We start from the raw sequence: 24,345 nt of genomic DNA on the forward strand, positions 1-24,345 counted from the left end.
TTTGTTGAATTGTTGTACTAATTGATTAATTATGTAATTATCTCATTTGCCATGTATATAAGCTGCTGCTGCATGCAAGTGTTTTATTCTCCTTGAAGGCTTTTGGCCGAGACGTCAGAGAGAAAGATTTTGTGCTTTTAAATAAATCCTGGTGGAACTTGTTCCTGTTGTTTGTTACTTTCTACTTGGTTCCTGTTGTTCCAGCTCCACTCCCTGTACTACCTTAGTAATGGGTGCTAACCCCAACTCTGCTCCTTCTCCTTACCCTGACCCTACACCTTAACTTAATAAAAACCTTCCCATAACACTACCACTACACAAGTCACACTCAGACACACACACACACACACTAAACACATCAACTCCCTTACCTAACCCTATAATACAAACTCTCTCGCATACAAACATATAAAACCTATTCCCCCACCAACCACTGACCCTAACCCTGACATACACACACACACACACTCACCGCCTCCAACCCCAGTAATCCTTCACTACAAAATAGCCCCTCGACATTTTGAACATTTGGCTATCCACACATTTGATATTAAGCACCACTTACATCGCTCGTCGACCAAACAGATGTTCAGTCAAATGGAGGGAATATACACACACACACATATATGGATCTACTTCATATGGTTGACATTTCAGAATCGCCACCACACACCCCCCGGAACTTAAATATACCAACTCCGATATCACACTACAGTGTGGAAGATGGAAACCTTTCCATTCCGCACTGTAAGGAGATACTGGTTCCGCATGGTCGACATTTCGAATATGGCAGGTGTGCCAAGAAGACTGAATGTTGTAATTAAATTAAAAGGTGCTTCAACAAAGTATTATATCTAAAATAGTTTACTTCATTTGGTCTTCAACCTGTGGGAATACGGATCCGTATCAGATCTGAGCCGGCAAATATTACTAGCATCAGCTCCGAGCTCCAGACTCCTCCCCTTACCCATAATACACCTCCACTGCCTTCCATCCCCAAATCTCGTTTACTGCAATTAACTTATACATCGTGTCTTCTGAGCTCCAGCTAGAAGTGGGTTATCCAACTACTGTAAGTTAAAAACTTTCATTCTTTTTTGTCGATCTAGGTTAGTTTAGGTACTCGTTCTCCCCTCCCATCGCTTTGGCGTCAAGTGTAGTCTGTTTAGGTAAATAGTTAGAGTAGTTTGTTTTGTGGTCCCCCCCCCCCAGTGTTGTCTATAGACTAGCATGGTGAGTGGGTGTGTGTGTGTGTTTGAGTTAAGAAAGTTTTTTGCCTGTCTTTTTTTAAGGCTTTCTTTCTCTCTCAGGATGGCTGAAAAGTTTGTCTTTAAGTGCTGCATACAGTGTGGCCATAAGCTCTCCCCAGCAGATGGCCACACTCTGTGTGTGTTGTACTTGGGTGTGACCCACCTTAGTGTGGATTGCTCCATTTGTGTGGGGTTCAACCCCCGAGCTTTAAAGGATAGGAAGGCCAAGTTGGCCTTCAAAGGTCTTCTTCCCTTCTGCCGACCCTCTTTCCTCATCTTCGGTTTTAGTCACAGCGGCTGCTGTGACTGCCTTCTCCCTCTTCTCTTCCTCTGGCCTCTGCTCCCTCCCAGGTTGGGGCTCAAACTCCTGCATCTAAGGCTGTGGTAGCAGAGGAGAGGTAGAGAAAGGGAGAGAGAGAGTTGAAGATGAAGGAAAAGAGGAAGAGGTCCCCGGACCTCGCTTCTCCGAGCAAGTCAACATGGATTTGTGACTCCCCTCAGATCCAGTCTCCGAGGTTCTTCCCAGAGCCGGAGGAAGCACATCCAGTCTCTCGGGTCTCGGTTCCACGACCCGCCAGGTCGGAGTCCTTGGCCTCGTCACGGTCAACCCACTCCTTATCGGATATGGATCTGGATAAGATGATGACGCGCTTTATCCGTACACAGATCCAGATGGGGGTCTTGCCAGTCTCCTCTCCCTGTAGAGGGGGGAGCTCGCTTCCTTTCTTTCAACCCATTTCTCCTTCCCCGATCTGACCTTCAGCTTCGGAGTTCTCGGAACCGAGGTTGGCCTTGGTCAGGTGATCAGCACCGATGGTACTTGTTTCCTCGATGCCAACAGCTGCCTGGTGCGTTTTGGATCTGACCAGTTTGGATCCGAGCCGCTCTCAGAGATGGAGCTTGAGTGTCGGATCCGAGGGAGTGGAACCTTTTCCATCGGCTCCAACTTTGTCGGGAGAGGTCCCCTCCCTCAGAGCTCCGTCCACTTCAGGACCAGCTCAGATTCTCGCATCGGATCTGGGGAGACCGGCCTCCTTATTAGTCTCCCAGGAGGTCTGCTCTCCAGCATTTGATGTGGTAGAAAGGGTCCTCTCTGTCGGATCGAGACCCCTGACCTCCACCTTGGATGCCTCCCAGACCCCCTCGGCTTTGTCTACAGTTCCCATTGTCTTACCAAAGGGACAGCCTGCGCTTGAACAGCCCAAGACAGTTCCCCCCGACGAACAGATGGCTTGCGAGTGCTCCCAGGAGAGCCCCACTGGGGATGTGCCTCGCAAGCATACGTGCAAGAGGAGGCACTTAGACTCCCCCGAGCCCCTCACCAAGGACACAGATTTAGATGATGGAGAGGGTTCCCCAAGATCACCTCCCCAGGATGTCTCCTTTAGAGACGTCATGGATATCCTGCACCAGTGGGGAGTTTGGTCTGCCCCCAAGCCCTTTTCTGATGAGTCTGTGTTCCTGGAGGCTTTTGGCACGGGTCCATCTACTTCCTGGGTGTCCCCACCCACGGATCCTTTAGTGGATTTGATCACCTCACGGGAGTGGAAGGAACCAGGCACCATGGAGCCTATCCCCAAGCGACCCGATAAAATTTTAAGCCCCCCCCATTGACAGGCCATCCTGGAATAAGAGCTCCCCTGTGGATGCCATGGTGGTAGAAGCAGCCACTAAGGAGGAACTTGCTCAGGAGAATTCCTTGGTCCACCCTCCTGACTGGGAGTCACGGATGATAGCCTGCCTAGGGAAGCGTGTGTATGCTCCAGCTACCTTTTTGATCAGGGCACTGAATTACTTGACCCATGTCACTAGACTCCATTGTGACCTAGTAAAGGAGCTGGAGAAGTCCCCCCCACCCCCCAAGTCCATGTTGCAGGAAGACAAGGCTTTGTTCTCCGTGAAAATGGCTACTCTAAAAGCGGTATCAAACACGTCCATGCGATTCCTCTCCCATGCTATGGAAGGAGTGGCTAGGGAAGCTGGGTCCTGCGTGTCCCTGAGGCGTAACGCCTGGCTTAGGTTGTATCAATGTTCCGAACCCTTTAAGACATCTTTTGCCAATGCCCCTTATGACGGCTCTACACTCTTCAGTAAGACTGTCAAGGAGACACTAGTCCAGAGTGAGAAGGACAGAAAGACACTTTCTGCCGTTGGAATCTGCTTCTCTAACCCTCAAAGGTCTTTTTCCCAGAACCAGAGAGGGCAAAAGAAGATGTCTCAGTTTTCCCGGGCTACTCAGGGCTCTTCTTCCCCTAGAGGCACAGGGGGACAGAATGGACGCTGGTCCAGAGGCAGAAGGGGTCTGCGGAACTTTGGGTCTCAAGAACCGTTCTCGGACAGACCCGGGCAGCAACCCAGAGGGACTGCCCGACTGCTCTACTCTGGAGGCAGTTGGGGGACAACTGTCCTTGCACCCACCGGCATGGGAGTCCAACAACAACGGACCCCTGGGTGCTTCAAATCATATCCAGAGGATATTCTATCCCCTTCGTGGGTTAGCCCATATCTCCCAGACACCTCCCGGACGTTCCACGCAAAGGGAGATGGCAGCCCAGGAAATTTCCAAGCTGCTAGTAATATGGCCCATTGAAACCGTCCCCCCAGATCAGTCCAGATCGGGCATCTACTCCAGATTCTTTTGGGTGCCAAAGAAAATGGGGGACTTAAGGTCATTCTGGACCTCTTTACACTGAACCTGTCTGTTGCCAAAGAGAAGTTCTGGATGGTCACACTACAGCCCATCATGCCGTACCTGCAAGAGAGCGACTGGATGTGCTCGTTAGCCGTCCAGGATGCCTACCACATAAAAACGCACAGAAGCTCCAGGAGGTTCCTCCGCTTCCAGCTAGGAGCCAATCATTATCAATTTCGAGCCCTACCCTTTGGTCTCACCACAGCCCCCAGAGTGTTTACCAAAGTGATGGCGGTTGTAGCGGCTCACATGAGGCTTCAGGGGATTCAGGTCTATCCGTACTTGGACGACTGACTCCTCACTGCTTCCACCAGGCGTCTACTTTGTTAACCACAAATTACTTTATGACACTTGCCCTGAGTTTGGGCATCACAATTAATGCATCCAAATCTCTCCTAGATCCTGTACAGGTGATAGACTATATTGGGGCCAGGATAGATACTCTTCAGTGCAAAATATTCCTGATCTTGGAGAGAGTTCAAAACCTCAGGATGCATGTCTCCCTGATCTACCGTTCTCACCTCCCAATAGTGGAAATCAGTGTTGAGGGCGCTAGGCTCAATGGCGGTGACCATAACTCTTCTTCCGTGTGCTCGGCTACACATGCGGATTCTTCAGTGGACTCTAGCGGTTCAATGGTCCCTGTTGGAATTGCCATTGACTTATCCTATCCATCTACGTTGAGTGTGTCGGTCGTTCCTCGTATGGTGGATGAGTTCTCCAGACATTTTGGAGGGACGACCCTTTGTTCAAGCCCCAGCCCAAATCACAGTGACCACGGATGCCTCCCAACTCGGGTGGGGGTGGGGGGGCATTGTTCGGGCAGGACAGTCCAAGGCCTGTGGTTCCCCCATAGAGACCAGCTTGCATATCAATGTCCTAGAGATGAGGGCGGTCCTTCTAGCGCTGCAGGCACTTCTTGCCTTTCTTCCTCTGGGGACAATTGCCATTCAGTCAGACAACATGTTAGTAGTCTGGTATATCAACAAACACGGAGGGACCAGATCTTACCCCCTTTGTTGCGAGGTCATGAGAATGTGGGAATGGGCGATCTCCATTGGTCACTTTCTCATCGCAATGCACATTCCGGAACGGTCCAACATCCTAGCGGACAGGCTAAGTCGGACCATTCTGATGCCTTATGAGTAGATCTTCAGCAAGTGGGAGTCAACCTTGCTGCGATCTTGTCGCATCTCCTTCCAACGCAAAGTGCAGCAAGTGATTCGCTCTGAACCCCCTGCCTGGGGAGTCCCCCAGAGACGCTGTAGTTCATGCTTGGCCTCCCTGACTTCTGTATGCTTACCCACCAGTACCTCTCATTCTGAGGTTACTGCAGAAAGCTTGTCGACTGGGGAGCAAGGTGATCCTCATTGCCCCATTCTGGCCTCGCCAGGTATGGTTTCTGTTAGAAAAATATGTAATAAGTAATAGTTATATACATGCTTAATGCATTCGAGATTTAAAAGGGTTAATACATTTATTCTGTTCACACTGCATGAATCTGCACAGCCATTAGAAAACAAGAAGCATTCTATTTCTGCTGTCATGAAAATAATAATAAGTAATTCATTTCTGCTAGAATCATGAAAATTAACAAAGGGATATTCATTTCTGCTTATGCCATGAGAAAACTTGCAGCTGTTAGAAGCTATTGATAAAGAAAACAATAGATGCTTGAAAGTTTAAACCGTAGTCAGCATTACTTGTACTAAAGCTAGAAATATACCTTGAATCTAGGTAAAATGTAATACATGTATTAGAACAGTTCAATAGAAGAAATTAAATGCTGAAATGGACTGACATAAACCCAAGGCCAGGTTGTTTTTCTCAAAATGTTTTACAGAATGACAGATATTTTAACTTGGTCAGCAATAAGTCTAACAATATTTCTGTAGAACATACAGAAAGCTGTGTCTAACTACGTCAGCAATAGAATGTAACATTTTCTATGTGACAGGAAGAGAACTGTATAAGTATAACCTACTAGTCAATCATTCAGACAAACCTTGTGCCTACATGCTTTGTCTCCTTGCTGCAAGTAATAAAGGGTGCCTTGCTTGAACCTAACGTGAATTGGTCTTTGAAGTTTTTTCCTTTGACAGATTGGTCCTTCGGACCGGAACCCTCTCTTCACCTTGGATCAGACGGGCCAAGGTGGTTGAAACCATACGGGGAAGAAACCAAATCGGTTCTTCTTATCTGAAAAGCCCTCCGACTGAATTGTCGTTCAAAAGAGGCCAGCCACTTTCTGATCTGTGACTTGAAGGATGGGTCTCCGCGAATTGGTGATCAATCACGTGGGCTCAGGTAAGGTGAATCTACTTTTTTTCTGTTTTCTGTTTTAGATCAGGGACTAGTTGTGTATTGTTTTTGTCAGACTGTATTTTTCTTACAAGTCAGGGACAAAAAAGATTACTGTCTTGTCACAGATCAGGAGAAACAGAATAAGTAGGCAGTCATTCTGAAGAGACTATAACAAAATCTGTGGTACCACATTAAGAAATTAAGAAAAGTTACGTAACAATCAAAGGGTAGAACAAAATGGGTAATAATTGCACAAAAAGACCCCAAAATCCGCCGTTAACAGAAGACGCAAAATACATGCAGTCGCAGTGCGCCGACAATATTAAATATTATTCAAAATGGGTTAATAAGTATGAATTTGATGGAAAATTAGAAAAATCCTCGCTTATCAAACAGCTCAAAACCGATTCCAAAGGTCAGGTAAAAAAGCAACGTAAATTAGGGATTCCTCAGGCACACAGGTGGATTGAGGAAGTAAACCGTAGGGAACAAAAGAACAAGAATTCAAAAGCAATGTTTTTAGATGAGGAGGACAATAACTTAGTAATAGCATCAGCACCTCCGCCTCCCTTACCGGAATATGAAGCAAGTGAACAGGTTAGTCCACCCCCACGATATCCTGTGGTCACTGAAGAAAGAGGCAATATGAAAATAAAACCGTTTATTAGAGATCCCATCGAGACCAGGTCTCGAACAAAGGCAGGTAACTCAAATGAAGGCATCGAGTTATGGCAAATGGTTAAAAATTCACGATCTATAAGTGAAGAAGAAGAAATATGCCCACTTATAGAAGTACCCAACCCTCAGGTAGGTCAGGACAATCAGGACCCAACTATTTTAGTGTATAGACCTTGGACTCCGGAAGACATCCGGAAAGCCACTGAGGGAATTCCCCATCCAAAGGTTAATTTCAGAAAATTCTCAGAAGATTTACAAGGAATGAGGCTGAGTTATAACCTAAACGGAGAAGAAATAGAAAAAGTAGTTAGACAGATTGTAGGGCAAGTTTGGTATATGATTAGTGGGAACTGGAATCCCTGTGACGCTGCACAAAGACCCCTCCCACATAGCAGCACAGAATTAGACACCAGAGTAAAAGGTCTTACAGACCGCATCTCTGAAAAATGGAAACCTAGGGCAGACTGGACTTGAATTAATCAATGCATCCAACAAGAAGGTGAAACTATTGATTGGTATTATGCCAGACTATTAAAGTGTTTTAATAACCACTGTGGAATGCAGGTTCCTGAAGATCAAACACAAGATTCCCCATATGAACAGCAGTTAAAGAATGCATTTTTAAAGGGCAGTATTGCACCTATAAGCAGTTTTATTACAAAGCACATGGTAGATCATCGTACAAGCAGATTACAATCATTACTTGAATATGCTAGGCATGCCGAAAGGCATTTTAGTAGCAAAAAGAAAAAGAAAGCTCAAGTAGTTTTTGTAGAAGATGGAGCAGAAGTTTACGTAGTACAGTCTGGGAAAAAAGGGCAAGAAAAATGCACAGGGAAACAAACAATCTGATCAACGATCAAAGGACTTTGAAGGGTGAAAGAAAAGGGGTGAATGTTTTAAATGCGGTAAAAAGGGACACTTGGCAAAGGATTGCAGGAAAAATAAGAAGGCAACAACGGAAGATAAGGAGGGTGAGGACTGACTATATGGTAGTCAGGAATCACTAGAAGGGGCTAGCGAAGAAGGGATAAATGAGAATGTGATAGGGGGGGTAGAGGAAGTGCAGGAAGTTAGTGACAATGAAGAAAATGAAATATTAGACCTAGCTTTATTGAGCTTGGAGCTCTATTTAGCAGACATGAAACCAGAAGTTACACTCTTGGTAGAAGGAAGGGAAGTCAAATTCTTGTGCGACTCAGGGGCATCACGAACCCTGATACATCCCTCCAAACTGCCAGAAAACACAGAGACACCTGATTACATACTAGTCAAAGCAGCTAATGGACAGCTGTATCGGGAGCCTCTCTCCCGTAACATTGCAATAACTGATCCAGTTTCAGGATTGACACAAAAAAGCAAAATTGTTGTTTCTGCAAAATGCCCAGTAAACCTCTTGGGCAGAGACCTCATACAGCTATTTGGTATAGCAGTAGTCCCAACCATGCAGGGTATGGAAGTACAGCGACAAATTGATACATTTGCAGTGCAATCGGAGGGTGAAATGTTTTATTGGTACAGCCAGGACTTGGTTACAACTGGTCCAGGGACTGTAACCGAAGAGTTAATGAATGTAGCCGTCAGCAAATTCCCCTCCCTTGACATTGATAAGCAACAACTGTTCTCCCTTGACATTGATAAGCAACAACTGTTGCACTGTACCCTCTATTATTGTAACACACCAGGACCTGATAAGGAATATGAGCAAGAATTGTTTAAGAATCATGCAAACAGATTGATATTGCGTAACCTATACTGGGACACAGAAGGGAACAGTGTAGTTAGCTGTTCATTGCCCCAGGAGTTCTTTGCACTTTATAAATCCAATTGATTACCACATGTTAGCTTAACCAAAAACAGAAATATAGAATGGGCAGACCTAGGAGAAAAAGTCACGAGGTGGGAGAAACAGACAGAACTAGAACTGTCAGAACAGGGAATACAAATACAGAAGTTGAAATGGATAACTCAGACCAACCCAGCTCTGCACTTGCAGTCTAGCGAGGACAGCTGATTGACACTCCTGTTAGAGGACGAAGAAAATGCCTTATGAAATATACCAGAGACCCTCTGGTCAACAGGAAAATCAGATGTAGGACTCATTCGTACAGCGGGACCAGTTACTATCATGCCAAAGTCAGCATTCAGACCACAAGAAAGACAGTATCCCTTAAGAAAAGATGCAGAGGCAGGAATAAAGCCTATTACAGCCTTACTTAAAGGAGGGATACTAGTAGAATCTCCCGATTCACCATGTAACACACCCTTATTTCCAGTCAAAAAAGCAAATGGAGAATGGTGTATGGTCCAAGATTTACAAGCTGTGAATGATGCAGTAATACCAAGGGCACCCACGGTGCCAGACCCACACACCCCGCTGAATGATTTAAAACCTCAACAGAAGTATTTTTCTGTGGTAGACATCAGCAATGCGTTCTTTTCGATACCAATACACCCTGACAGCCAGTATTGGTTTGCATTCACATTTCAGGGGAAAAGGTATACATATACGTGACTACCACAGGGATATTGTGAAAGTCCAATGATATTCTCACAAGAAATGGCAAGCAACTTGGCGGGATTCACCCCACCAAGAGGCAGTCAGATTTTACTTTATGTTGATGACATCTTGCTGGCAGCCCCCACCCAGCAGGATTGTAGAGAAGATACCATAGCACTTCTACGATTTTTAGCCACTGAAGGACATAAGGTAAATAAAAGTAAACTGCAGCTTTGGAAAAAACAAGTCAAATACCTGGGATATGTAATATCCAAGGAAGGTAGAACATTAGACGAGCACAGAAAAATAGCAATTTTGCAAACACCAAAACCCACTACCAAGAAGGAAATGATGTCCTTCCTGGGTACAACTAATTTTTGCCGGAGCTGGATTCCAAGCTATGCTTTGGAATCTGCACCTCTGACTGACCTTATATATAAGAAGCCTATGGCAGCGCAGGATTTGTTACAATGGACACCAGAAGCAGAATCTGCTTTCTGCAAACTGAAGCAGTTAATAGCGTCCTCATTAGTTCTGGGATTGCCGAACTACCATAAACGTTTTTTCCAAACTGTAGATTGTAAGCAGGGTTACATGACATCAGTACTAACACAGCAGCATGGGGATAAGCAACGCCCCATTGCTAACTATTCATCACAACTAGACCCAGTGGCACGGTCTTCACCCCACTGTGTACAAGCAGTAGTTGCAGCTGCAATGGCAGTACAGGCTTCGGCCTCAGTAGTTTTGTTCCACCCTCTCACTTTGAGAGTACCTCATGCAGTCACGATTATTTTACTACAAGAAAAGGTAGCATATCTTTCCCCTGCTAGGCATCTTTCCTGTAGGACTATATTGTTGAGCCAACCTCATATGACAACTGAATGCTGCACGACTTTAAACCCTTCTACTCTGCTCCCGACCCCTGCAGATGGCACACCACACCGATGCCTGCAGGTAATTGAGCAAAAGACACTACCTAGAAAAGATATCATGGATGTCTCCTTGGATGATGCCGAGGTGACATACTACGTGGATGGCTCGTGCAAAAGGGGTCCTGCAGGACAGAACCTAGTAGGATATGCAGTAGTTTCTGATACTGAGATTATAGAAGCAAAACCTTTACCACAAAACTTATCTGCACAGGCAGCAGAATTGATCGCCCTGACACGGGCATGTACCTTAGCAAAGGGTAAATGTGTAAACATTTTTACTGATAGCCAGTACGCTTTTTCTACTGTACATGTTTTTGCACAAAAGTGGAAAAAACAGAGAATGACAACATCTACTGGCAAACCTATCAATCATGCACAGTTTATTTTAGATCTTTTAGAATCTATTCAGTTACCTCAGAAAGTAGCAATCTGTAAATGCACAGCTCACACCAAGCAACAAGATAGGATTTCGAAAGGTAATGCGAGAGCTGATGCAGCTGCAAAACAAGCAGCCACAGAAGTATTTCTTTTAAATGAGGAATTACAACCCTCTGAGATTTTAGATTTAGATGTGTTAAAAACAATGCAGACACTCACTACACAAGCTGAAAAACAACGATGGGTAAAACGAGGAGCAATTCTCGAAAAGGGGCTGTACATCTCTAGAGAAGGGAAACCGATACTACCATCTAATTTGTTTCGATATGCAGCTTTGTTGAGCCATGGGCAGTGTCAGGTGTTCACAACGTATGGATTTACAAGCTACTCTAAAAAATTTTGTTTGACGTGTCAGATTTGTAACAAACATCATGCACAGGGGGCGATAAAGCCCAAGCAAGGGAGTTTCCCTGCACCACCATATCAGTTTCACACTATCTGTATGGATTTCATAGAACTGAACAAATGTGAAAATAAGAAGTATTGTCTTGATATTGGAGATGTTTTCCAGATGGGTGGAAACCTTTCCAACAAAACATCCAGATGCAGCTACGGTGGCAAAAGTACTTGTCAAGGAAATCATTCCTAGGTTTGGTATTCCGGAAAGGATCTACAGTGACAATGGTACACACTTTGTAAATCAAACCATACAGCAGTTAAGTAAGCATTTTGGTATTTAATCTTTGTGCATACCATCCACAATCGGCAGGGCTACTTGAAAGGCATAACGGTATATTAAAAAACAAATTGAGAAAATTAATAGCTGAAACAGGAAAAAAATGGTTGTACTATTTGCCCCTGGCACTGTTGAGCATGAGAACTGTTCCTACAGAAAAAGGATTGACTCCTTTTGAAAAATTATTTGGAAGGGCTTACTACACACCCCAGTGGAAACTTCTCATGTCATCAGACCAGTAAGCTGATTTTACACTCTAGCTGAATATATGAGAAAGTTATTGAATTCTAAACGTTTGCTGCAGTTAAATTCTGTTTCAGATAGAAAACAAACCGAGACATCAGAAGTGGCAGTGACACCCGGGGACTGGGTGTGGATAAAAGTTGTCAAGAAGAAGAATTGGTCATAGCAGAGGTGGGAAGGTCCCTACCAGGTGCTTCTTTCAACACCCACTGCAGTCAAGATAGCAGAACGAGCTTCGTGGATCCACCTGACGCACTGCAAACCTGTTAAGAACTTTGAACTGGACAAAAATCTTACCTCTCCATCGGGGCCCTCAGCACAAAGTCTGGCTACAAAGGGGGGTCAGATCAATAGGACTGATCCGTCTCAACCCCAGTGAAGAAACCATCGGTGCTGAAGGTCCTATTAGGGCAGAGAGTAAGAGCACGTGTCCAAGATGACAGAATTCAGTAAGATCCAAACACACCTACTTGGAAGAGTCGGAGAAAACAGAAATGCAGAACAACCGTTTCCTCAAAAGTATCGCATAACCATCCTGTTGACTGTACTAATGACAATAATCTTTTTGCTGTGGCCATTTCTTTTCTCAGCCACACAAACTGGACTAAACAAGCGTGCAGAGCTGTACGCAGAGTGGCATCCAAACTTTAACACTTACCAGGCAATCAAATATGTGTATGCTGAGACCTTCAATGTTTTGAATTGCTGGATTTGCACAGCTTTGCCAACAGCATATGGGGGGTTGCTATTAACTTCAGTTCCCCTAGGAGCCAACAAGACCTGGGAAAACTTAATTTATGATACATCAGATGTCACACCACAAGATAAAGTAGCATTGCACTTGTCTGTTCGACAGAAGGGGACTGTGTGTTTTTACAAAAATGATACAGTTCAGGTGGGTTGGAGCAATTGTAATGTGACTGTTCCCTATAGATGCTACAATAAGACTGATAACACAGGATCCTATTGCAACACGAGCTATGATTCATTTGTTTAACTGATGCATAGGACAACTGATGAAGTAAGACATAATGCTGACCTTTATAAACAACTGTCTATGATAGACAAAAAAATGTTTCATGCAGAGCCAGGGCATAGTAAAGTTACTACCAAAGTAGAAGATTGTTACTTTGTATGTGGTAGGAAAGCATATAAGTGGTTACCTGAGAATTGGTCCGGCAGTTGTTTTTTGGGGTACCTGGTTCTGAGTGTGGACAGCCTGAAGCTCACGGCTTGGCTGCTTCAGTTCCTGTAATTGCTAGGACTCACGGACTGTCTTCCTCAGTCAGATCTATTTGGGTAGCTGCTCATAAGTCTTCGACCAGGAAGGTTTATCGCAGCAAGTGGAAACGTTTTTCTTTCTGGGCCTCTCAGAGGAGTTTAGACCCTTTCACGGCTCCTATTTCCGCTATTCTTGATTTTCTAGCCGATATTTTCCAGCACGGAGCTAGTTCTTCTACTGTTAAAGTTCAGTTGGCTGCCATTTCCCATTTTTTTGTGGGCGAAAATTCTGCATCCTTAGCATCTTCCAGACTGTGTAAAGCCTTTATCAAAGGCACTTTTTTGCTATGCCCCCCGGTCAAAGATCCTGTTCCCCCCCTGGGACCTTATTATGGTTCTCCAAGCTCTGGTCGCTCTGCCTTTCGAGCCTGCCGCACCTGCAGATCTAAATTTTTGTTGTGGAAAACAGCTTTTCTGGTAGCTATCACCTCTGCTAGAAGGATTTCGGAATTACAGGCCTTGTCCATCAAACTTTCGTATATGATTTTTCAGTTTCCCTTCGAACCAATCCATCTTTCATCCTAAGGTGGCATCACCAGTCAATATCAATCAGACTATAAATTTGCCTGTGTTCTTTCCCAATTTTACGAACAAGATGGAATACAAACTACACATGTTGGATGTTCATAGACAGTTACAATTTTAATAACACAGGACAAAAAATTGCCGTAAATCTGATCAATTGTTTCCTTCAGTAAACCCTTTACAGTAAACCCTTTTTAGGGAAACCTATCTCCAAGGTCACTATAGCTAAATGGATTTCTTCATGCATCCTGCAGGTCTATAAGGACAGAGGCATGTCTCCTCCAGGTCAGGTAAAAGCTCATTCCATTAGGTCCATGGCTATGTCTGCAGCTTTTTGGTCTAGAGTGTCTTTGGATGACATTTGTTCTGCAGCTACTTGGTCTTCATCTCATACATTTATTTCTGATTACAAATTGGATTTGACTTCCAGAAGGAGAGCATCCTTTGGTTCCATGGTGTTCCGGAATATCCTTCCATGAGGGCCTCCCAGGAGTTTAGTAGCTGGGGACTCTGTCCCACAGGTTGAATACCAAATGAAGTAAACTACTTCAGATAAAGAAGTTATGTACTCACCATAACCTTCCATCTGAGTAGTTGTACTTCATTTGTCTTCAACCGCCCCTCCCTCCTTCCCCTGGACCTTGGCACATGATCAGCCTATGGGCTGCAGTGCAGGTCACAAGTATATTATCAGGTCAGGTTCTCAGTACAAGTGCAAACTCGATCTGGGGATGGAAGGCAGTGTAGGTGTATTATGGGTAAAGGGAGGAGTCTGGAGCTCGGAGCTGATGCTAGTAATATTTGCCGGCTCGAATCCGATACGGATCCTTATTCACACAGGTTGAAGACAAATGAAGTACAACTACTCAGATGGAATGTTATGGTGAGTACATAACTTCTTTTTTAAGGGCGTGCACACATAAGCAACCAGCTTATTGTACGTTTTTTATTTTTCATATTTTTTTCCCCTAACAAATTTGTTTGCTTTTCAATTGAATTGTACAGGTTTATAGGTCACATTAAAGGTGGGAAACGTTTTGAAATTATTTATTGTGGTCTCATTTTTTTATATCACAAAAACCTGGCATAAACTTTTTATATCCACTATATATATATATATATATATATATATATATATATATATATATATATATATGTATAAATAGATAAACGATATACTTATTTTTGCATTTAGGATGATACCATTGCCTTGCACCAATTACTGGCATAGTCTAACCCTTGCTGAAGCAATTGTTTGTGAATGGATGAATGAATACAGCAATCCAGTTTGCACTCATCTGTAAAGTTAGATAACCACAGGCCAAGGATAGTGGCTTGAAGACTGGAAAAGTAAATGCTGAACAGAAAGGGCCCCAGCACGAATCCCTATGAGGCACCGCTCACAGTATTTTCACTTTCAGAAATAGCACCAGCATCTCTAACTATATGGGTTCTGTCAGACAACCAGTTTTCTACCCAGTGCACAAGATATGGATTTATATTCATGTTTCCAAGCCTGCTGATAATGCCTACATGGGCAATAGTATCACGTATGCGACAAATACACCCACAACCTCACACATAGCCAATAACCACCAGAAATGGCTCTACTGTATCGTGTCATACAGACCAAGACAAAAACACTAACTTGTGCAAGAAGCAAGTGAAACACTGCTCCTTGTATGAAGCAGGTGATGCTTGGGGCAGACTTTAACTTCATTTGTGGAATATGGAATGCTGACTCAGGGGTGGGTTAATGACTTGAATAAAAGCTTCAGGAGCTAACTTTGGAAAAAAAAAAAAAAACAAACTTTCAAATCATGGTACAAGAATCCTCAATTTGAGTGTGACCTGTTCTCAGTACTTACTTGTTCAGCTTGATAGCGTATTCTTTCAGTGCAAACACATTATCTGCAAAAACAATGATCTTGTCACTTCTCCGCTCATGGAACTTAATAAGGAACTGGCAAGCTCGGAATTTGTTGGAATTCATGGTATACAGAAGAATCCTTTTCTTTGTTTTGATTGCCACATATTCTCTGTAAAATTCAGGAGTCATAGGACACCAGACCTAAGATACAAAAAAAGAATGTGTAATAGGTATATAGACAATATCAATAATGCAGAAAGTCAGCACAACTGACATACATTTATAAATCTTGATCTATGACCCGGGCAACCGCAGTTCAATTAGCGACTTGGGCATTTGCAGGAGTTGGTAAAAGTGGAAGTAAGGAATGACAACGCTTAGCCTATTCACCTCTTTTTGAGAAGCAGAGCATATGTCTACGGCATGGGAGACCAGAGAAATTTACCCGAACTGCCTTGTCCAGTAAGAGGGAGGTCCTAATGACTTATGTCTCCAACAGAAGTGAATGACAGTCTACTGCTAAACCCCACTACATGTTCTAAAAGAAAACAGTCTGACATGGGGACAAGTAGGGGCTCAAACAGAACAACCCTAATTCATCATGACTAATGCAGTGCTACTACTGTCCAACTCTCACCCTAATAGAAATGACCAGACCAAGGGACTCTCACTCAAGAGGGGAAAAATGGATCTATAAGCAAACAAAGGGGTAGGGCCTGACAGTCAAGAGTGGGCAGCCAAAAAAAAATGTAAAACCACAGTACAGTCACAAATCCCAGAAGCTAAGTTTGCAGGGCATCCCATAAGTTTACTGCTTCAAAAACAATCTTAGTGTCTGGAAAACCCAACAGGAAAAAAAGTACACTGCTCTGTGGTGACTTATATGCCATTTGATTATGCAGGCAATAAAGAGGTTCCAATAAGCTCATTATACACCTTACTTAAAACTGATGCAGTTGTCAAATATGAAGTCATTTGAATTACAGTGCACACTGGCTATAAACATGTTTGGAATCATAAGACAAGTTGACATTTTTTGTCTCACTGCAAGCTGTTCAAAGTATGACACTGAAAGCCTTGTGTCAGACAAGTGAGAGTCAGTGATTGCATTTCAGTGATTTCCACTTTCCTGACTTTTAACCCTTGGAGTTAATAACAGAGGTGTGTGTGTGTGTGGGGGGGGATCAAAGTCTCCAAACCATTTATTATATTTTCGACTCCTGTTGTAAAAAGAAATGAAGTAAATACAACTTTCATTTACTAACTCAGACTGTTTGACAAGTTTTTTCATTTGTAAAAGAGGAACTTTCTAAATCAGCTATAATGAGTAAACTGTTGAACTCTTACAAATCTACACAGTTGTCTGTAACAAATATGACAGAGACAGAGAAAGAATAAAGTGCTGTTCCCGTTAGGGGATGCCACAGCGGATCATCTGTTTCCATTTCTTCTTGTCCTCTGCATCTTGCTCTGTCAAACCAACCACCTGCATGTCCTCTCTCACCACATCCATAAACCTTATCGTATGCCTTCCTCTTTTCCCGTTACCTGGTAGCTTCGTCCTTAGCATCTTTTTCCAAATATACTCAGCATCCCACCTCAGCACATGTCCAAACCAACATAATCTTGCCTCTCTGGCTTTATCTCCAAACCTTCCAACCTGGGCTGATCCTCCAATATACTTATTCCTAATCCTGTCCACCCTCATCACACCCAGTGCAAATCTTAACATCTTTAACTCTGCCACATCCAGCTCTAACTCCTGCCTTTTTGTCAATGCCACTGTCTCCAACCCATATAACATAGCTGGTCTCACTACCCTCTTGTAGACTTTCCCTTTCACTCTTACTGGTACTCGTCTGTCACAAATCACTCCTGACACTCTTCTCTACCCTCTCCACCCTGCCTGTACTCTCTTCTTTACCTCTCTTCTACACTCACCATTACTCTGAACTATTGACCCCAAGTATTTAAACTCATCCACCTTCGCCACCTCTACTCCTTACACCCTCACCATTCCTCTATCCTCTCTCTCATTCACACACATATATTCTGTCTTAGTCCTGCAGACCTTCATTCCTCTTCTCTCTAGAGCATATCTCCATCTCTCCAGGGTCTCCTCCACCTGTTCCCTACTCTCACTACAGATCACAATGTCATCTGCAAACATAGTCCACGTCATAGTCATATTATGTACCAGTAATCAGAAAACAGACAACTGCAATTCAGTACCTGTCAATGGACATAGAATCTATTTAGCTACTAAGTCTACTAGCTTGTAAGATGTTACACCTCTTAATTCCAATTTGTAACAGACTCAGTTATAATTAGTATGTATGCTTACCAAATAGTATTTTAATTAACTGTTGTATCACCAAGTCTTTTCATTTATTTTATTTAATTATCTTTTCTTAAATTTCCTTGTTAATTTTTTAACATGCATCATGGACCTCAGCCCACCAACCTGGTCATCAAAAATCAAACAAATATATAAAAATATAGACTACCACTTAATGTTTGTGCACTAATCTGACTAAAACAATTGTCACAGTGAAAAAATATCAAGATCTGCAAAGACAAGAAATGAAAGCTCACAGATGTTAAATGAGCTTCAAAAGAAGGCTCTCTGAGGTAACACCTGGGCAGGATGAATCTGAGACCCTTCACTCCCAGTGCTAGAAATATTTGGCAAATAAAACAATTCAGACATCAACATCACCCAGTGGACCATCCTCAGATCCTCTCTCATGCACAGCTCTACTAGAGATCTCTAGTTACTCTCCTAATAAGACCTTAGAGAAACATTTGCCTCATATGTTCCCACAATATCTACTAAAAAAATGAAATACCATGACTAATAAAATACTGAACGGAACAGAACAGAAACTAAGATGACAGAAACTGTTGACACAGGTAACTCATGCCCAGCAATGCAAACAATAAGAATGATAAATTAAAAGTTAGAGTTTTTTACAGCAGAACACCCCCGAACCCTAACTCCTCCTAATCTACAAGAGTATACCAAGTCTGAAGTAAAAAAATGCTAAATTTTTGGGGAAAAAAATCACTTATTTACTTCAGCCAAACACTGAGGCCTAAGAATTAATGCATGCTTTTCACCTTGCATTTCTATCATTTTACACTACTGCATAATGGACAGTACACTGGAATGTTCAAGCTTTTTATAACTTATCACTTGATATTTCGTGCTCCGGCATAATGACATTTAAGCTTGTGTGTGTGCAAATTATATACATTTAAAACACGTGCATCTCTCTCAATATATTACATGTATATATTATACATCTATATGTGTGTGTGTGTGTATGTATGTGCATATACCTGCATACAACAGAAGTTTAGTGGAAATGGAAAAAAAAGTGCAACCAAAGTGATAAGATGAACACGTAAGGTGGGATATTCTTCTACCAACAGGATTGTCTCAAAGTTCCAACAGTATGCTGAGTGCATTGTGTACATACTGCAACCTTACCGTGTACAGCTCTAGCTGAATGACTGATGGGACAGCTCCAAACTGCAGCAGTCCCCCCTTACAGCACAGGACCTTTCATGGCCAATAAAACAAAGGATGTCATGATCTTAGAAAAGCTTTCTACCTTGTACTGCTTAATGAAAATACAATTATGTAAAATCTTACCATAACAGTAGATATCCTTTTCTTTACTGTTGCAGCATTCCTTCCCATCTGTTGTGCTACCCTTGGCAGGGAATCCCAATGGTAAAGAATACTGCAGCAATGATATGGAAATACATCATGTGCACACACGACCAAGCTGCAACAGTGTAAAGCTCAACTTCCAACAGCTGTAGTTAACAACCTCCACCCTAGCAAAGTGAGCATTCTGCTTCTACAGTAGGAGTCTGTAAACTTTACTGTGAAAAAACACAGCCCAGCTGGACTGTCAATATGATTAGCACTGCTTACATGCCTTTTCTATCCTTTGCATGTGAAAAATAGTTTTGGATAAAGAAGGTTGCTGGTATAACAGAGCTGTACGTGAACATCAATAGTATGCATCAAATGTAATGTTTTAGGGCAGAACACTTTCATGTGGACATTCAGGTTTGGATAAGACTGGGCAGAAAGTACAGTTGTGTACACTTACCATAAATGTAGATGTTCGAGTGTATTCACTGTTGCAGTCATTACCATTAGGGTAATCTGCTGGCAGGTTGCCCTCAGTCGGCCTGAATTCCAAAGTCTTGGGTCCTGCGTCTATTGCGGTCTCCTCTTCCATGACGTCAGGTCGTCAGGGGTATAAAACAAGCAGCCGATGCCATTTTCTTTAGTTTTTCTTGCCCCAGATGTCAGGTGCCCCCAAAAAGGTAGCAAAACTATATATATATATATATATATATATACACATATATATATACATATATACATATATATATACATACATATATATACATATATATATATATATATATATATATATATATATATATATATATATATATATATATACGCGTATATATAAGTACTACATATACAAGCATCAATACAAACTTTATCTTCATCTATCTACAAGCAAATACACCACATAGATTGTAGAAGACAGATAAGGAAAGAAACTCCAGAATAAAAGGATGATGGCGGGCGGGTAACCTGGACTGCAACAGTGAATACACTTGAACATCTACATTTATGGTAAGTGTACACAACTGTACTATGTTCTTCGTGTTTCACTGTTGCAGTCATTACATTTGGGTAGAATCCCAAAGCTATGGATGGGAGGCTGGGGCTAAACAGCATTAGGTGCGGCTATAACGCCCTGCAGAACTGCAGTGGCAAAGTCTGACCTGGACTTAGAGTAGACAGGCAAATGATAATGCTTTGTAAAGGTGTGAACAGAACTCCAAGTAGCAGCCTCTAGAATGTCTTTGGTTGGTACTCCTCTGAGAAAGGCTGCTGAAGTAGCTGCAGCTCTGGTGGAATGAGACCTAATGCCCTTGGGCACAGTTATGCCATGGTGTAAGTAGCAGAAACAAATGCAGTGGCTTATCCACTTTGAAATAGTCTGCTTTGAAATAGCCTTTCCTTCTGATCCTGCAGCATATGACACTAGTAACTGCTCAGTTTTTCTTAGAGCTTTAGTCCTGCTCAAATAGAATATTAGCTGTCTGTGTACGTCCATGGAATGCAGAATTCTCTCCCCATTGTTCTGAGGATTTGGATAAAAGGTTGGCAGATGAATAGTTTGGTTAAGAGCCACACTGGAAACCACCTTAAGCATAAATGAAGGATTTGTCCTCAGAGACACCCTGTCTGGGTAAAATATGATAAAAGGCTCCACAGACATGAGTGCCTGCAGCTCTGAGACTCTTCTTGCTGAAGTAATTGCTAGTAGCAGAGCTGTTTTCTATGATAAGAACTTTATATCAGCAGTAGCAGCTAGTTCAAATGGAGGCAGGGTGAGCTTTTCCAACACATAATCGAGGTCCCATGCGGGTATTGGTGATCTTCTAGGAGGCCTTAAATTTTTGGCTCCTCTAAGATACTGCTTTAGTAAAGGATGAGAAAAGATTGGTGGCTCTGTATTGTAATGAGCCGAAATGGCAGAGGCATGCACTTTAATTGATGAGAAAGATGGGTCTTTGTCAAGCATCTCAGTCAAGTATTGTAATATCTGAGGAATATCTGGTTCTGCTGTATCAGTTCCTTGTGCTTGATTCCAAGCACAGAATCTCTTCCATTTATCAGCATAAGATTTTCTAGTACTAGGCCTTCTGGCTTCCAAAATGACATCCATCACAGCTTTACTGAGAGGTGTTGTTTGTTTGCCTATATGATCAGCCATGCTGCCAGGTTCAGTGTCTGGAGTTGATTGTGCAGGATCTGACTGCTTTGCTTGGACAGTAGTTGAGGTCTTTGAGGTAAGGTCCAAGCTGGGTATTGAGACAAGTTCCTTAGGACTGGGTACCAGTATTGGCGGGGCGAGTCCGGGGCAATTAATATCATCTTTGGTTTCTCTTGTCTGACTTTTAGTAGGACCTTGGGAAGAAGAGGCACAGGAGGAAAGGCATAAACTGATAGGTTTTTCCAACTGAAAAATCCACTTTCAAATGCTTGTCTGTGATAAGTCCTTGTGCAGAATCTTTTCAATTGATAATTTTGAGGAGTGGCAAATAGATCTATGTCCGGGCTCCCCCATTTCTTTGTTATCATGCTGAAGACTTGTGGATCTGGTTTCCACTCGTGAGGGTCCATAAGGTTTCTGCTTAAATCGTCTGCCAGAGTATTTTGCTTTCCTGGCAGGAATTGAGCTTGAAGATGTATTTGGTAAGTCAAAGCTGTGTCCCACAGTGCCATGGCTAATCTGCAAAGGGGGTATGAGTGTGTACCATCCTGCTTGTTTATACACCACAAAACCGTGGTGTTGTCAGTCTTTATCAGTAGTTGTCCTGGATGAAGTAAATCCTTGAAGGCTGTCAGGGCATTCTGAACAGCTAGCATCTCTTTTTGGATGATATGCAGATGCATTTGTTTTAGGGTCCATATGCCCTGAATGCATCTTCCCGCCATGTGGGCCCCCCAGGCATAATCTGATGCATCTGTTAAGGTTTGGCTGGCAGGGGGTAGAGTGAAGGCAAGTCCCATGTTTTGGTGACATTCCTTTGCCCAACATAGAAACTCCTCTTGTAGGCAGGGGATGAGAGGAATCATTGTTTCCAGACTGTGACAATGTTGATTCCATAAACTTTTCAGGTACCATTGAAGTTTCCTCATATGCAGTCTTGCATATGGAATCAGTAGGATGCAGGATGCCATGAAGCCCAAAGCCTGCAGAGTTAGTTTTGCAGATAACTGGGTTTCTGTTGCCATCAGACTGAAGTAAGTAGTCAGTTGCCTTTGTTTGTCTGGCATTTGGTAAGCCATCTGGACACTTGTATTCAAGCTTGCACCCAGGAATGTTATCTTTTGAGAGGGTGCCAGTTGTGATTTCTTTTCATTTATTGTGTACCCTAGGCATGTTAGAAGCCTTTTCACAAATGCTAGGTGTTGAAGAAGAATGTCCTGGTTCTCTGCTTGAATGAGACAGTCGTCCAAGTAAGGATATATTTGTATACTTCTTTGTCTGCAAAAAGCAATTACTGGTGCCAGGCACTTTGTAAAGACCCTGGGTGAAGTAGATAAGCCAAAGGGCAGTGTAGAGAATTGGTAATGCATTAAGCCAGCCTTGATTCTGAAGTATCTTCTGCAAGACTGCCTTATTGGGACATGCAGGTATGCCTCTTTTAGGTCTAATGTCACCAGTCAAGCATTCTTGCCCAGCATGGGCAGAAGCTGCTGCAAAGTCAGCATTTTGAATTTTGGAATGTCCAGGTATGTGTTCAAAATTGATAAATCCAGTATTGGCCGCCAGGCCTTGCCCTTTCTGGGTACCAAGAACAGTCTTGAGTAAAAACCTTGTCCTTTTTCCTGTTCTGGTACTGGCTGAATGGCCACCATATCAATGAGGGACGTAACCTGTTTCTGTGCCTCTGCCAATTGATTTTTTGGCAAATTTGGCCAACCGTTTGCCATTGGCAAAGTATGGAAGTGGAATCTGTATCCCTGTGATACTATGTTTAGCACCCACTTGTCCTGGGTTATTAACTGCCAATTTTGAACAAAAAGTGCTAATTTCCCCCCTAATGGTGCTTCCAAAAGGTAAGTGCTTGGTGAAGGCAGAGGGAAGTCATTGGTACTGTTTTCTGTAGGTTTGCGCTTTATCTCCTCCAGATTTGAAGGTAGAAGCGCCCCATTGCTTTGACCTGTAAGAATCTTGTGCCTGGTATCTGGAACCCTTAGCGCATCTGGATTTACCCCTTCAAGCTCTGTCTGACACAGAAAAGACCAATTTTTTGAAGTCCAGTGTCTACTGAATATTGGTGGCTGCACTTGTAAGAAGTCTTTTACAGTTTGCATAGACTTAACTATGTCTTCCATTTTCTTTAAAACCTTTTCTGCCTTAATACCAAACAGAGTATCATGCTGTACAGGTGCATCCAGTAATTTAGCTTTAACATAATCAGGCATACTTTGCTCTTTTAGCCAGGCATGCCTCCTAATCACAGAGCCAGTAACTGCGGCCCAGCAGGAGGCCTCTAATCAAAACCACATTGCAAAGTATGCTTTCCAACCTGTTTAGCTGCATGCAATAATTCCTGCAATTCTTTATTTTCTGCACATTCAGAAATCAACATCACTGAAGGATAGGGCTTGTCTGTGATAAGTCCTTGTGCAGAATTTGTCCAGCTGATAATTTTGGGGAGAGGCAAATAGATCTATGTCTGGGCTCCCCCATTTCGGTGCTACCATGCTGAAGATTTGTGGATCCAGTTTCCACTCGTGCGGGTCCATAAGATTTCTGCTTAGGTCGACCGCCAGAGTATTTTGTTTTCCTGGCAGGAACTGAGTTTGAAGATGTACTTGGTAAGTCAAAGCTGTGTTCCACAATGCCATGAACAGTCTGCAAAGGGGGTAGGAATGTGTACCCCCCTGCTTGTTTATGTACCACATAACCGTGGTGTTGACTGTCTTTATCAGTAGTTGTCCCGGATGAAGTAAATCCTTGAAGGCTGTCAGGGCATTCTGAACAGCTAGCATCTCTTTCTGGTTTATATGCAGATGCATTTGTTTTGGGCTCCATATGCCCTGAATGCATCTCCCCGCCAGGTGGGCCCCCCCAAGCATAGTCTGATGCGTCTGTAGTTAGGGTTTAGGTGGCAGGGGGTAGAGTGAAGGACAGTCCCTTGTTTTGGTGACATGTCTCTGCCCACCAAAGAAACTCCTGTTGTAGGCAGGGAATGAGAGGAAAGTACAGTTGTGCCCCTACCATAAATGTAGATGTTCGAGTGTATTCACTGTTGCAGTCATTACACTTGGGTTATCCTGCAGGCAGGCTACCCGCAGTCGGCCTGAATTCCAAAGTCCCGGTTCGGTTGC

The 24,345-nt window shown here is 43.1% G+C and overlaps 1 protein-coding gene across 1 annotated transcript in view; it reads right to left on the bottom strand.

The window, feature by feature from the left end:
- ERCC3 (ERCC excision repair 3, TFIIH core complex helicase subunit) overlaps positions 1–24,345 on the bottom strand; it is a 476,680-nt gene that overhangs the window by 214,224 nt on the left and 238,111 nt on the right. Inside the window, 1 exon segment of the mRNA XM_044078239.1 lies at positions 15,391–15,593. Within this exon segment, the coding sequence (XP_043934174.1) occupies positions 15,391–15,593 (203 nt within the window).

The sequence above is a fragment of the Protopterus annectens genome, chromosome 7.part0 (assembly GCF_019279795.1).
Source record: "Protopterus annectens isolate FY-2018-M chromosome 7.part0, PAN1.0, whole genome shotgun sequence".
NCBI lineage: Eukaryota > Metazoa > Chordata > Ceratodontiformes > Protopteridae > Protopterus > Protopterus annectens.